The sequence below is a fragment of the Xenopus tropicalis genome, chromosome 7, assembly GCF_000004195.4.
Source record: "Xenopus tropicalis strain Nigerian chromosome 7, UCB_Xtro_10.0, whole genome shotgun sequence".
NCBI lineage: Eukaryota > Metazoa > Chordata > Amphibia > Anura > Pipidae > Xenopus > Xenopus tropicalis.
This window is the reverse complement of record NC_030683.2, coordinates 43,395,126-43,408,585: the sequence shown is the minus strand read 5'-3', so window position 1 is coordinate 43,408,585 and position 13,460 is coordinate 43,395,126. Positions and strand designations below refer to the sequence as shown.

The 13,460-nt window shown below is 38.4% G+C and overlaps 1 protein-coding gene across 3 annotated transcripts in view; it reads right to left on the bottom strand.

The window, feature by feature from the left end:
• The window catches only part of psd (pleckstrin and Sec7 domain containing), a 320,624-nt gene that overhangs the window by 252,339 nt on the left and 54,825 nt on the right, over positions 1-13,460 (bottom strand). For all 3 annotated transcript variants that reach the window (XM_031906335.1, XM_031906337.1, XM_031906336.1), the window contains 2 exons: positions 12,262-12,733; positions 10,662-11,105 (listed from right to left, as the gene is read on the bottom strand). In XM_031906335.1, coding sequence (XP_031762195.1) covers positions 10,662-11,105; positions 12,262-12,733 — 916 coding nt within the window. The remainder of the gene's footprint in view (positions 1-10,661; positions 11,106-12,261; positions 12,734-13,460) is intronic.

The following is a 13,460-nucleotide window of genomic DNA, read 5'->3' as shown; positions in this document are numbered from 1 at the left end:
ACAACATTTCACAGAAACAAAGTCTTTCCATGAAAAAATATATTTTAGTACCATTGAATAATCCCTTATAGAAAAACTGCCATCATAGACATTTTAAATCCATCCCTCTGCTCACACACAAACCAAAGGCATGGCTACATGCTCCATTACATCAGCCAATGTCTTTCTTTTATTTTGGCCAAGAGCTTTGTCTTTTTTATGCCCAAACTCTCCTGTTAGAAACTGCATGTCTTCCTGTAAGTTTTACTCACTGAATAATGAAATCATTCTATCTAAAGCGTGATATGTGAATCCTAATTCTTAGTCCTACTTCCAGGACCAGAAGTAGGGGTAAGTAGCATAGGCAGCTGCTTAGAGTGCAACAGGGTAGGGATGCAAATTGGAATGGCAGTGAGTTAAGTTCCCATCAGGGCAGGAGGTATGTGGCGCTGTGCAGTTGCAAGGTTTTGGCTCTGGCAGTGTATGGGGTTCGTAAGTGACTGACAGTGGGAAAGAAAAAAGTAATTGCCAGTGGTAAGGGTTTGCACAGTGACAGAGGGGAGGCCAGATGGCTGGGTGCTCAGCCTCATTACAAGTTTATTGTTCTAGCGTGTGACCCCCCCCAATGTAATCACTGACACCGCTCTAGTTCTCTTTATAGGCACTTCATGGTATGGGGGTATAAGAGGGTTGCAACCTGACTGGTGTTATTAATAGGGAAAAAGATAAAAATCTTGGAAGGCTGGTATTTTTTCTCAAAAAAGTTGGCAACCCTAGGGGGTAATGTCATTACTGTAATCTTTTAATCTACCGTCTGTGTCTGGTTTGCAAATAAAGTTGTCAGAGAACAGCCTTTTTTTTTTTTAATAAAGTTACTTGTGATTAAAGTCAGAAGTTTTATGTAGAAATTTAAAAGGGGGGTTTTCTTAATCTGTTTTCTAACAGTATTGAAATACTAAGGTGGTGAAGGAGGGTGTGGAAGATACTAAATTATATTTTTCCTATGTTGTGAGGTTGAAACAGGGTCTCCCCTTAAAAGGAGGGATGATTATTTTTCTTCCAGTGCAATGACATCTATGTGTATGTGAAATACAGAGCTGTGATAAACAGTGCAATTAGACTTAAAGGAGAACTAAAGCCTTACTAAAGCATACCTCCTAACTGTCCAGATTTTTGCAGGAAAGTTTAACAGCTCAGTCCAGATTCTTGATCCCCTGCACTGTATGCTAAAAATGATACAATGTTTCTAAAACTTCATAATAATAATAAAAGAGCCCAGAAAGTTAACAAGCCACACCTGCACTGAAATACAATTGTAACTAATAAGCTAAACAGGTCTCTTGAGGGAACTGAGACTTGCAGCTTATAGGGCAATTTCAGCTTTTTTAACAAAACTGTAATAACACAAAAAAACAAGACCCCAAACCCCCAAAAATGTATTTAAACTTTAAATAACCTGCCAAATTTAGTAAAATGGTGGTATTTAGGGGTTGAGGCTGCAAAATAATGGGTGTTACGTGCAGCATTTCTTTTTGTCCCTCTTTACATTTTTATAAATCTTGGGAGGTATGCTAAAGAAGTAGGGCAGAAATATTGTACATTATGGGGCAGATTTACTAAGACACGAACGCTCGGAGCATTCATTCGAACGCTCCGAGCGTATTTACGCCAAATTCTTCGTTGCTTGCGCAACTTTTTCGCTGCCCGCGCAACTTTTTCGTACGCTTGCGCGAAAAAATCAGAAAGGTTTTCCCGCTGTTTACAATCGTTTGGTACAAAAATTTTGTGACTTTCGGATCGCCAATATGATATTATTGTGACGATTTTTTCGTATCCAATCCAAATTTATCCCATTAGGGATTCAAACTTGTGATTTCATGAATCTGCCCCTATGTTTGGGGTTTCTGTACCAGCCCAAGGCAACCACTGCCTTTTAGCAGGGAAGATCTGTGCCCCCAAAGATGCCCCAGTAGCCCCCATCTTCTTCTCTGCTGATTCACTGCACATGCTCTGCGCTGCTGTCACTTACTGAGCTTAGGGACCGACACACATTATACTGTATATACAAAATATAAATGTAACAGTAAAAGGCTGATTAGTAATTCAATCAGATTCACATTACATGACAGATCTGAACCCAGGGCGATTGCGTCTGAATTGAATAGTTAGCCCTATAGCATTAGCTATATGACAGACCATCCCCCCCTAAGCTTAGATTCTCAACAGCAGCCCAGAGCCCACTGAGCATGTACACTGTCCCAGATGGTTCAAACAGAATTCAAGATGGAGAGCTCCTGTTACTACTGTGAAGACCTATATCATTGCTACTATAGAGATGCTGAAACTCTAAGCCAGTGCAGTCAGTTTATTATATAAAAGATGGCATTTTTAGCCATATTGATTTTTAGGGTTTAGTTCTCCTTTAAAATGATATGCAATAAAAAGATAACAATCTGCAGCTATCTTCTGTTGACCTGTTTGAATGTGTTGGATGGTTGTTATGGCTATAGCAATATGGCAGGGTCATATATTCAAGTAAATGCATAGGACATACATAAAGCTATTCTAATGACTTATTCATCCAATAAAAAAAAAACAACTTGGGGGTTGTGGTTTGTTTTGTTTTTTTCTTTTTGTTAGTTGTCACTAGTGGCATTAAGTTATGGGGTACACTAGACTATAGGGAGTTTAATCCTTCTTTGAATCAGTCACAGCATTTTTGGTGGGGTTCCTTGTCAGTCTGCTGGGTGTGGTGGTATGTTCATTGACAATAATGACAGTTACAGCAACCAATAATGTTGGTAAATGTAGTGATCATTGGTGGGGGACAGGGACTTCCTCATGGGCTTGGTCCCTAGGGAATTGTCTGTGTAAGACCAGAAGTATAGAAAGGACAATGCCATGTAAATTAATGGAGCTAGGTATAAGTGGCAAGCAGAAATTGTGTGTAGAAGGGCAGGAAGGGGCTTTCAAAACATTGTTGCCCAACTATGTTTACTGTTGTTCATATCTATTTGTTAACTGACACTATTGTACAGTGGAGGAAATAATTATTTGACCCCTCTGATTTTGTAAGTTTGTCCAATGACAAAGAAATGAAAAGTCTCAGAACAGTATCATTTCAATGGTAGGTTTATTTTAACAGTGGCAGATAGCACATCAAAAGGAAAATCGAAAAAATAACTTTAAATAAAAGATAGCAACTGATTTGCATTTCATTGAGTGAAATAAGTTTTTGAACCCCTACCAACCATTAAGAGTTCTGGCTCCCACAGAGTGGTTAGACACTTCTACTCAATTAGTCAACCTCATTAAGGACACCTGTCTTAACTAGTCACCTGTATAAAAGACACCTGTCCACAGAATCAATCAATCAAGCAGACTCCAAACTCTCCAACATGGGAAAGACCAAAGAGCTGTCCAAGGATGTCAGAGACAAAATTGTAGACCTGCACAAGGCTGGAATGGGCTACAAAACCATTAGCAAGAAGCTGGGAGAGAAGGTGACAACTGTTGGTGCGATTGTTCGAAAATGGAAGGAGCACAAAATGACCATCAATCGACCTCGCTCTGGGGCTCCACGCAAGATCTCACCTCGTGGGGTGTCAATGATTCTGAGAAAGGTGAAAAAGCATCCTAGAACTACACAGGAGGAGTTAGTTAATGACCTCAAATTAGCAGGGACCACAGTCACCAAGAAAACCATTGGAAACACAATACACCGCAATGGATTAAAATCCTGCAGGGCTCGCAAGGTCCCCCTGCTCAAGAAGGCACATGTGCAGGCCCGTCTAAAGTTTGCCAATGAACACCTGAATGATTCTGTGAGTGACTGGGAGAAGGTGCTGTGGTCTGATGAGACCAAAATAGAGCTCTTTGGCATTAACTCAACTCGCTGTGTTTGGAGGAAGAAAAATGCTGCCTATGACCCCCAAAACACCGTCCCCACCGTCAAGCATGGGGGTGGAAACATTTTGCTTTGGGGGTGTTTTTCTGCTAAGGGCACAGGACAACTTATTCGCATTAACGGGAAAATGGACGGAGCCATGTATCGTGAAATCCTGAACGACAACCTCCTTCCCTCTGCCAGGAAACTGAAAATGGGTCGTGGATGGGTGTTCCAGCACGACAATGACCCAAAACATACAGCAAAGGCAACAAAGGAGTGGCTCAAGAAGAAGCACATTAAGGTCATGGAGTGGCCTAGTCAGTCTCCGGACCTTAATCCAATAGAAAACCTATGGAGGGAGCTCAAGCTCAGAGTTGCACAGAGACAGCCTCGAAACCTTAGGGATTTAGAGATGATCTGCAAAGAGGAGTGGACCAACATTCCTCCTAAAATGTGCGCAAACTTGGTCATCAATTACAAGAAAAGTTTGACCTCTGTGCTTGCAAACAAGGGTTTTTCCACTAAGTATTAAGTCTTTTTTTGTTAGAGGGTTCAAAAACTCTCAATGAAATGCAAATCAGTTGCTATCTTTTATTTAAAGTTATTTTTTCGATTTTCCTTTTGATGTGCTATCTGCCACTGTTAAAATAAACCTACCATTGAAATGATACTGTTCCGAGACTTTTCATTTCTTTGTCATTGGACAAACTTACAAAATCAGTGAGGGGTCAAATAATTATTTCCTCCACTGTATGTTATTTTATGTAAGCAACATACACATGTCCCACCAAGCTCCAAAAAATTAGATTTCCCAAAAGCCAAAAGAGCAGTGAGCCTATTCTAAGGGATGATATGTGGGATGTATTTACATGGTGTCTACGATCTCTAGTGGGTGGCTTTGTAAGACTGTGTTTATAAAACTGTATATATAAATTACGGTGGGCCCAGCCATTTGTAGGCACAGATGACAGTAGATAAAGCCAAAGACCTCAAAACAACATGTTATAATTTTTTAATTTTGTTGCTTATATGAAACTGCAGCGATAAATTCCATGGAAAAAATTATTCATAAACACTACATTAGACATAAAGGACAATACAAATTTAAGACACAGTTAAAGAAAGGCTCAAAGCTGACTCTTTGTGCTCCTTTTGGTATAGTTCTAATGTCAGCCCCCCTTTGTGCAGTCAGTTTTAAAATTGATATTGATCATGATGCCCTGTAAGTGCTGTAGATCTGCAGGTTACCTTACTATTAGTTGCTGATATCACCATTTATCACCAAAATTATTAAAGGCATAATTTAATACAAGTGGGGTGTGAGAGTTTTATGCTATGAGAGTTTCATGCCTGGTGGCTGCCTCTATACTATGGATAACAACATCTGTATATTAGGGTTTTTAGTTGTTGGTTCATGTAACTATGTATTTCAAATACTGCTGTCCCATTACTCTTATTATATTAAGAACTATCTGGTTCAGTATCTGCATTATGAACTCAATATTTCATGGTAATGGTTCCCTAGAGATGAAGATCTGCTTACGGCAATTTCTGTGCCAGTGGTTTACAAACCATCAGACTGAACATTGCAATACACGCATTAATGAATTTGTGGATTTCTATCTTGTGTTGTGTTTGTAAATCTATCCCAGAATTCAATACATTCGCCAAGCCTGAAGTTATATAAGAGGGGATCCAATACAAAAGGCACAGCCCCAATATAAGTTAACACTCTGACATGTCCAACTTGTGACCCTCCAGCTGCTGTTAAACTTCAACTTACTCAGAATGTAAAAGAAAAAGTCTGTAGTTTTGCTAACTGCTTTGGTGCACATAGTATTAACTTAGCCGGAATCTTTATAACATATGGCAGTTATGGGCAATAAATACAATTACAGATTTAAATATTAATTATTCATAAATTAATAAACCAAAACCCAAAGGTCCTCGTCCTTATTATGGTATTGACTTGGCAGAATATACTGTAGGGTTAATTCCACAAGTCTGTGGTCAGTAGTGGATCTATTTTTACACTTCTGCGTACGTGCTTGTGTGCGTATGAGTGAGTGGGCGAGTGTGCAAGAGCGTGTATAAATGCATCCCAGCTGTGTGCTAATCAGGTGGTGGCGGTAAAGCACCATGACACAAGGGAGAGGAGGGCTCCGCGGTGTGACATACGCTGAGTAATATCTCCAGCTGCTGCTCTTTACAAGCGAATCCCACGGCTGTCATTAGAAACACTGCCACTGCTGTCTTCCTACAGACCCAAGTGCCACTGGCTTCCAGACCCAAGTCCCTATAGATGCTCCATTGCTATTATAAAAATCTACTCATTTGTAGTGGTCATTTAATGAGTCATTTCATAAAATCTGTTGATTTTTTTTATATCTATATATATATATATATATATATATATATATATATATACTCAAACAAAATGGACTGCTTCACGCAGGACTTATGAAGAAACAACACGTGGTTTATCTGAAGTATAACAAGACTGAAGTTTCGGCTTTTTCTACAGCCTTTCTCAAAGTTACAAATCAAACAAGACAGCAAACCTAAATACAAAGTGTGGCAGGAAACACAAAACAGTGACGTGAATACATGACGTATACCCTGAGGGACACACCAAGATAATTCACACAAATAAAAGGTCATTTCAAAGCAAATTTATAAAAATAATGGGAAAACCATAAACCAAAATCTTAAAGGAGCGTAACACCTTTGTTTTACTTTAATAAAGAAACTGTCCAAACCACCTAAGTCTTGTGTATCAATTATCCATCATAATAGCAGATGCAACTGAAATAGTAGTTATCGTAACAAAAACAAATATGCACCGAGAGGGAGAGGATCAGTAGATGTTACCTATGGTTACATAAAGAAAAAAACTGCAATCATATATCCGCTAGTTATCACAAATTATATATCACCAGGAGTGCCTATGTACAGCAGTATCCATGGCTATAATTTCTAGTTTTTGTTTGTTATTTTTATATCTTAGGTTGTAAGCAACCCTTGGAACTCTATCTTACAACTCAAGATATTAAATACGTAAACACAAAAATAACAAAAACACGAATGCAAAAAAAGTTCATCTTAGCGAGAACCACAGATCGATCCTCTTGATCTACTTCCACGTTCTTCAAAACGGACCAAAGTAATTTTGAAGAGACTTAACAACAAAAAAAGTCAAAGAAGAAGGAAAGTGTAAATCACTTGGAGTGCCAAAGGTTAGGCACCCTCCCAGTGATTGTAATCGCTTACCTGATACCCCGGCCAGTGCTCCTGTTAGCAGAAAACTGCACCGGCCCAGGGTTCATCTTAGTGAGCACGACAGATCGATCCTCTTGATCCACTTCCACTTTTTTTCAATAGCCCAGGGCCACAGCATGCTTCATAGAGTGAAGCCGGCTTTTTTGTTAAAGTTGGGATTTTGACTCTACTGCCTATGCACCCTCGCATGAAGAAAGAAGAAGCAGGAAGAGGATCGATACACTTCATTTTCCTTTCCTTCTCCGTTAAGGTCCTTCAATCACCCAGTTAAAACCCTAATCTCAATCCAATTGATCAAATAGCACTCCAACAAATCTAGCAGCCGTATTTGAAAACTGAGCTAGACAAGCATAATCTAACTAACCAAACAACCAGGAACAAATCTACCTAGATGAAAGATGATGATGGGGACTGAATACCTGATAACAGGTATGGGACCTGTTATCCAGAATACATAATTTGGATCTCTATGCCAAGTCTACTAAAAGATCATTTAAACATTAACTAAACCTAATAGGATTGTTTTGCCTCCAATAAGGATTAATTATATCATAGTTAGGATCAAGTACAAAGTTCTCTTTTATTACTACAAAGAAAAAGGAAACCTTTTTAAAGTTAGAATTATTTGCTTATAAAGTCTATGGGAAATTGCCTTAAATGGCCCATAATTTGGTACCTATGCAACAGATTTTTCAAACATAAAACATTATAACATTAAATAAAGGTATTTCGGTACTAAATTCAAATATCATTGAGAACAAGGTTTCAGTTTAGCATTTGTTATTCAGTAACATGAAAGAATTAGTCAAGGTCTGAATACTTTTGGAAGTCATTGTATAACTAATAGTTAAAAGCAAGGCTGGATAGTGATTAAATAAATATGTCCTTGTAACTGTGTCAATGCAGCAAAGTCTTTTTTTTATCCTTGTAACTCTTGCTAGAATGGGATCTTGCTAAACAATTATGTTTTATCAGCAGACTACCATAACCAATCAAGTTATTTTCTGCTTACATGAGACATTATCTTTAATTCGTTATGTCCAGTTCTGTCTGGCCAGGCCAATAGCAAAATACCGTCCGCTTAGTATTTTAGCAGAAAAAAGAATGAAGAAGAAAAGCTGATAAATAGAAAGATGTGATGATTCTGCAGTTCTGGCATTTTCCTGCTATAAAACTTACCAGAACTGGTACAAAGAAAAACTTATATAGCCCCATGATGCTTTGTACCTCCACCGTACTTATATATAGGCACAGCTTTTGCCTACCTCAGTACCACAGAGGTATGAAATGTGTAAGGGCATCAATGGATCTGTATGTTTTTTATAAATATTTAAATTTTTGAGTTGCAGGATATATTTTTGCTTTTTCATTGATGTAAGCTTTGTGGTTCTAGAAGCTATATCCTGCCCTTGTTACAAGGATATAAGTATTTCTTTTTTAAACCTGAACTCACGTGTAATTTCTGCATCTAATTACCTCTGCTCTTCTTTTCTCTGAGCTGGGTTTTTTTTTTTTAAATAAAAAGTTTGTCACCTGAAACCTGCTAAGCTTTTTATTTCGTTCCAAAGCCTTCTGGACAAAAAAAATCCCGTTCAGCTGCAAACCAAGGTAATCGGATACAGAAAACACACGTGAGTTGAGAACGTTATGCGTGGTTTAAGTAACCAGTTACTCTAGCATGAAGGTTTGAGCAATAATAAATCAGCCCCTCAGGGTGAGCCCTTGTGTGAGATCTATCAAAATTCAAATTGACGTTATTCTCAATTTATCCATATTTAAGCAAAAGCCCTGCACAGGGTGGGGGTAATGCTTAATTACCCTCTACCCCACTAGGGAGGGTAAAGGAGATCAAAGTGATAAAGGGTTCTGTAAGATGCACACATAGTAGTCATATTGCACTGGAAGGTGTTATTTCTCATGGGAAATCATGTTTGGGTCATCTTTGATGCTGGCTAACGCAGCAGAGCTACAACTGAGTATCAAATAGCGCCAGTAACTTTTTAAGGCTTGTAAACTTCTTGGTGTTTTGGGGGGCTTAGTTAACTGAAACACCAAAACGCTTGTAGAAAAAGCAGTCAACACTGTTACAGTAAAATGCTATTCAGTGAGTGCTTGACTCTATTTTTAGACCTTTCAGGTCACAAAAGAACATAATCTTTAATGCTTATAATCCAAAGCAGCAGCAGCAGCTAGAGTAATTATCAGACAAAATCTTCCCCTGGATTCAGACCAAACAGCCACTTTGGACCTAAGAGACTTATCTGACTGCTGCCAGCTATGATCATGCTTATTGCAAATGCTTAGCTAGGGATGGGTCTGTACTGATTAGTAGAATCTTACTTCCATTTATTTATGGATGAAAGAACTGACTAAGCATGCTATTTAGCTTACAGGGGGATACTGAGTCCCACATAACAGTAACAGTATTACCATCGATAGTAACGCCACATATACAGGAGGGTCCTGTAATGATATGGAGGGGCTCAGGGCAAACATTTCTGATTTTACTTCTAACTACATTAATGTAATATTGCAGATTGCAGTCAGGAAAACATTCAGGAAGTGATCTGGATTCAAATTATATATAAACTGTGCACATCAAAGCAATTTGCAATCCTAACTAGGCTTTCCCCAGTTCCATCCGACATGATTTTACTGCCACCTAGTGCCTGTTAGAGTCACAGTGCATAAAGCATCATGCCTACAGCATCATTAGATAATGCAAATACCTGTACACTTTTACAGCAGCACAGCAATACTTATATTCCTTGCAAACAACCTAGTTAATAGCAGGTTGACCTAACAATGTACTGTATTTAAAGATACCTAGTTCATTCTCACTTATTATTATACTTATCCCTAGAAGACATATTACAATTCAAAGAGAGGCACAAAAGTTTAGGTTTTTATTTTAACCACCTTTTTAATCCCACATTGCTTGCCTAAGCATTCAGACCTTTTTAATATGCTCATATTTTGTCTGACAATAAATAACAACTAAATTACTAATTTTCAACAGATATCTTAAACCAGTAATGTGCCCCCTCAAAAAAATAATCATTTTAATTTAAACTGAGACATATAGAGATCCATTTACTAAACATAATTTTTTTTTCTCAATTCGGATTTTTAGAGCTAAAATAATTTATAGAGTTTTAGTAAATGTGTCCCTATGTCTGTCCTGGCTTGTTTCCTGATCTATTCTATTGAACTTTACATTATACATATGCATGAAAGAAAAATCTAAAATGAAAGTAAAGGCATTGTCATGTAAATGTATTGTTAAGTAAAGGTATTATTAAATTAAAGTATAAATAATATTTATTGTTAAGTATAAATAAAGGTATAATTAAAGTATAAGTAAATTTTAAGTAAAAGTTAGCATTCTAAAATCTATGTATGTACAGGCAGGAGCCAGACTGACTAAAACCGCATGAGATCTGCTGTGTTCTATTGAACATTACTATATATATATACTTACTATATACTATATAATACATGCTCTACAACATACCTTTGTATAATGGCATCCGCTATGATTAAGCTGTCTTCAGACTGGGTAGGGCTGCGTAATGCATTGTTTGTTGCCCCTGCAGCATTCACAGTGTCATCTTCCCTTTCACTCCAGGCTGAGTCAGTGGTGGAACTTGTTCCAGAATCCAGTTCCAGGTGAGCCAAGGGGGCAAAATTATCTTCAATAAGCTGAGCGTTTTTGCAGATCTGCTTCTGAGTTTCAGAGGTTAGAGTTGGCAGGTCAAAGGTGAAGAAGCTGTGTTGATTCTGAGCTGGAGACGAGAGTATGTCAATAGAATCCAGGCTGGAGTAAGAGGTGCCTTTGGCCCTATGAGATTCCATAATGTTTTCAAAATGTTTGCTGAATGAGTCCATTCCATCTTCTGAAAGCCGATGGCAGAGGAGGAATGGCAGTGGGGTTTTAATGGGCAGCTGTGCATTCACCCTAGGAACAAACAAAATACTATATTTAGGGGTCGACTTATCAAACTGTGAAGAAACAAAATGTTCGTAAAAACCACCGATAGTCTGTATTTATTAAATAAATATTTGGCAAGTATAAGCTGGCAAGGTTCGACAGAAATCAAATTGTCTATATCTATTCATTCACTTATTAAAACTTTAGAGTTTTTAAGCCTCATTGAAAATTAATTGAACAAAGTGATTTTCGACAGCTAGCATTCGAGAAGAAAAGTCACACATTTTGTCACGGTCACAGTTATTTTTGTATGGAAAAGAAGTGGAAGAGGAGATTTGATGTGCATCATTGTATTCAGGGCTGTTTTACTAAATAGGCAAGGAGCATATTCCCAGGGCCAACCAGGACAGGGGGGGCACTATCATCTGCTATAACTTTTGACTGAAACATTCCCCCAGAAATGACAGATGCCTCATTTTAATCCACTGGGAGAGCACAACAGTTATACAATCTCTATAAAACTTTTTTTCATGCTTTATTTCATTTTCCCATTATGTAATTATGGTTTATCTGCTGCCATGGCTGATAGTTCAGGGTGGTGCACCTGGACCTCAATTCTTTATTTTATTCTAGTTCATCTGCTTGAGGGTAACACTATAACAAATTTATTGGGATGGCCATAGGAGGCCCACCACTGGGATCTTTGCCCTGGGCCCACTGACACCTTAAATTGCCCATGATTGTATTCTGCCTAAGAACAAATAAATATTAAGGTTAGTTTATTAATAATGATAATAATAAGGGATATCAGTGGAGATCTGAGGTGCATCTGTGTATCCTCTCTGGCAACAAACACACAAATACTGAGGTCACCACAAGAAGAAGCGAAGGCAGGAGATACTGTATCCGAGAAGAAATTTGTCTTTCTTTCTAAGAACAAACACACATACTGCAGAAGGTAAGTTAAGTTCAACTATAAGGCAATCTTGTTCTTCTCCTTTAAAAAAATAATTCAGCCAGTGTTGTAATTGTTCCTCATAACATCCTAAGAAATAATCCGAGAAGCTTAAAAAGCTCAGCATTCTTTCTTTTGTAAGAATGGTCAAAAAGAAAGTATTATAAATAACAATGTTCCACAGATAATTCTGCACTGCAGCAATTAGATTTTAGCCATATCCCTTACCTGTTGGTTTCTCCAACTTTTGTTGCTTCAAACACTTCATCTTCATCCTCTTCGCCATTGTCCCGTCCTGGATTGTTGGCAAAAACACGGTTGTTTTCGACTGTAGTTTGTTCGTTCTGCTCATTGGTTTTCTCAGCACTTGTCTCTGTGTTGCTCTCACTGTCCTTTTGGCTGCCAATAGCTGAGTCCAAGCCTTCATTCTCAGCCAGTATATCGTCTATGTTTGTCTCCCGGTAGCACCTTAGTGGTACAGAGTCCAGATCCGTTTCAGAGTATTTAATAGTTCTGCGGATAATGCCTGTCTCACAGCTATCAGGCTTTGGATCCACAGAAGAGGTAGTCTCTATTTCTACTTCCACATGACACAGATTGTGTTTGAGCAGATCAGTTTCCTGATGGCAGTGTCTCTTTTCTAAACTACCAGAGGCATTTGGTGAGCAAGGGGTAGAAAGTATCTCAGTCTGTTCTGAATCTGGTAAAGAAATCCAATATGAAATGTCATTACTCATAATACAGATTACACACAAATTACTGCTGAAATATTAAATGTACACATTAGAAAGGGTAAAAAAAATGTACTGACACTTGCAAACATTATATGAAGTTCCTAAAACCATTCGCTTTACTAATACTTTTCTCTGCTGAAACTCTCCATCTCAAGTGGGAGCCCATGCATATATTGGGAGGCAGGGTGTAGTCCAAATATATCTCTTGGAGACAGCAGTAATCAGTGGTTCTTGAACTCAAATATTAAAGGCTTTCTTAACCTGATCCACATAGGCGTACTTTAAAGGAGAAGGAAAGGCTACTAAAGAGTTAATCTCAGGCTGCAGGCATACCTTCAGTTGTCTCAATAGTGCCCTTAAGTCTCCCCATATTTCACCTGTTCAGATGATCAGAGGCCAAACAGGAAGAAAAAACGCTGAGCTGTGTAAAGAAAGTTCCCATAATGCCTCACTTTTGCATCGAGACCAAGGCCAAGTGAACATGCTCAGTTAGTTAGACTATGAGTCAGTTTCCTGCTGATTGGCTCAGATCCACATTCCTAAGGGGGGGGGTGAGTACTTAGCATTCTTGAGGGAGGGGGGAGCAGGAGAGAGCAGAGAGCAGCGTGTCCCTGGCACAGGAATTACAGACACAAGAAATCTTTTCACAGAGAAGTCAGTGCAGTGTTTCTGTGAGTGCTTATGGATTTATTT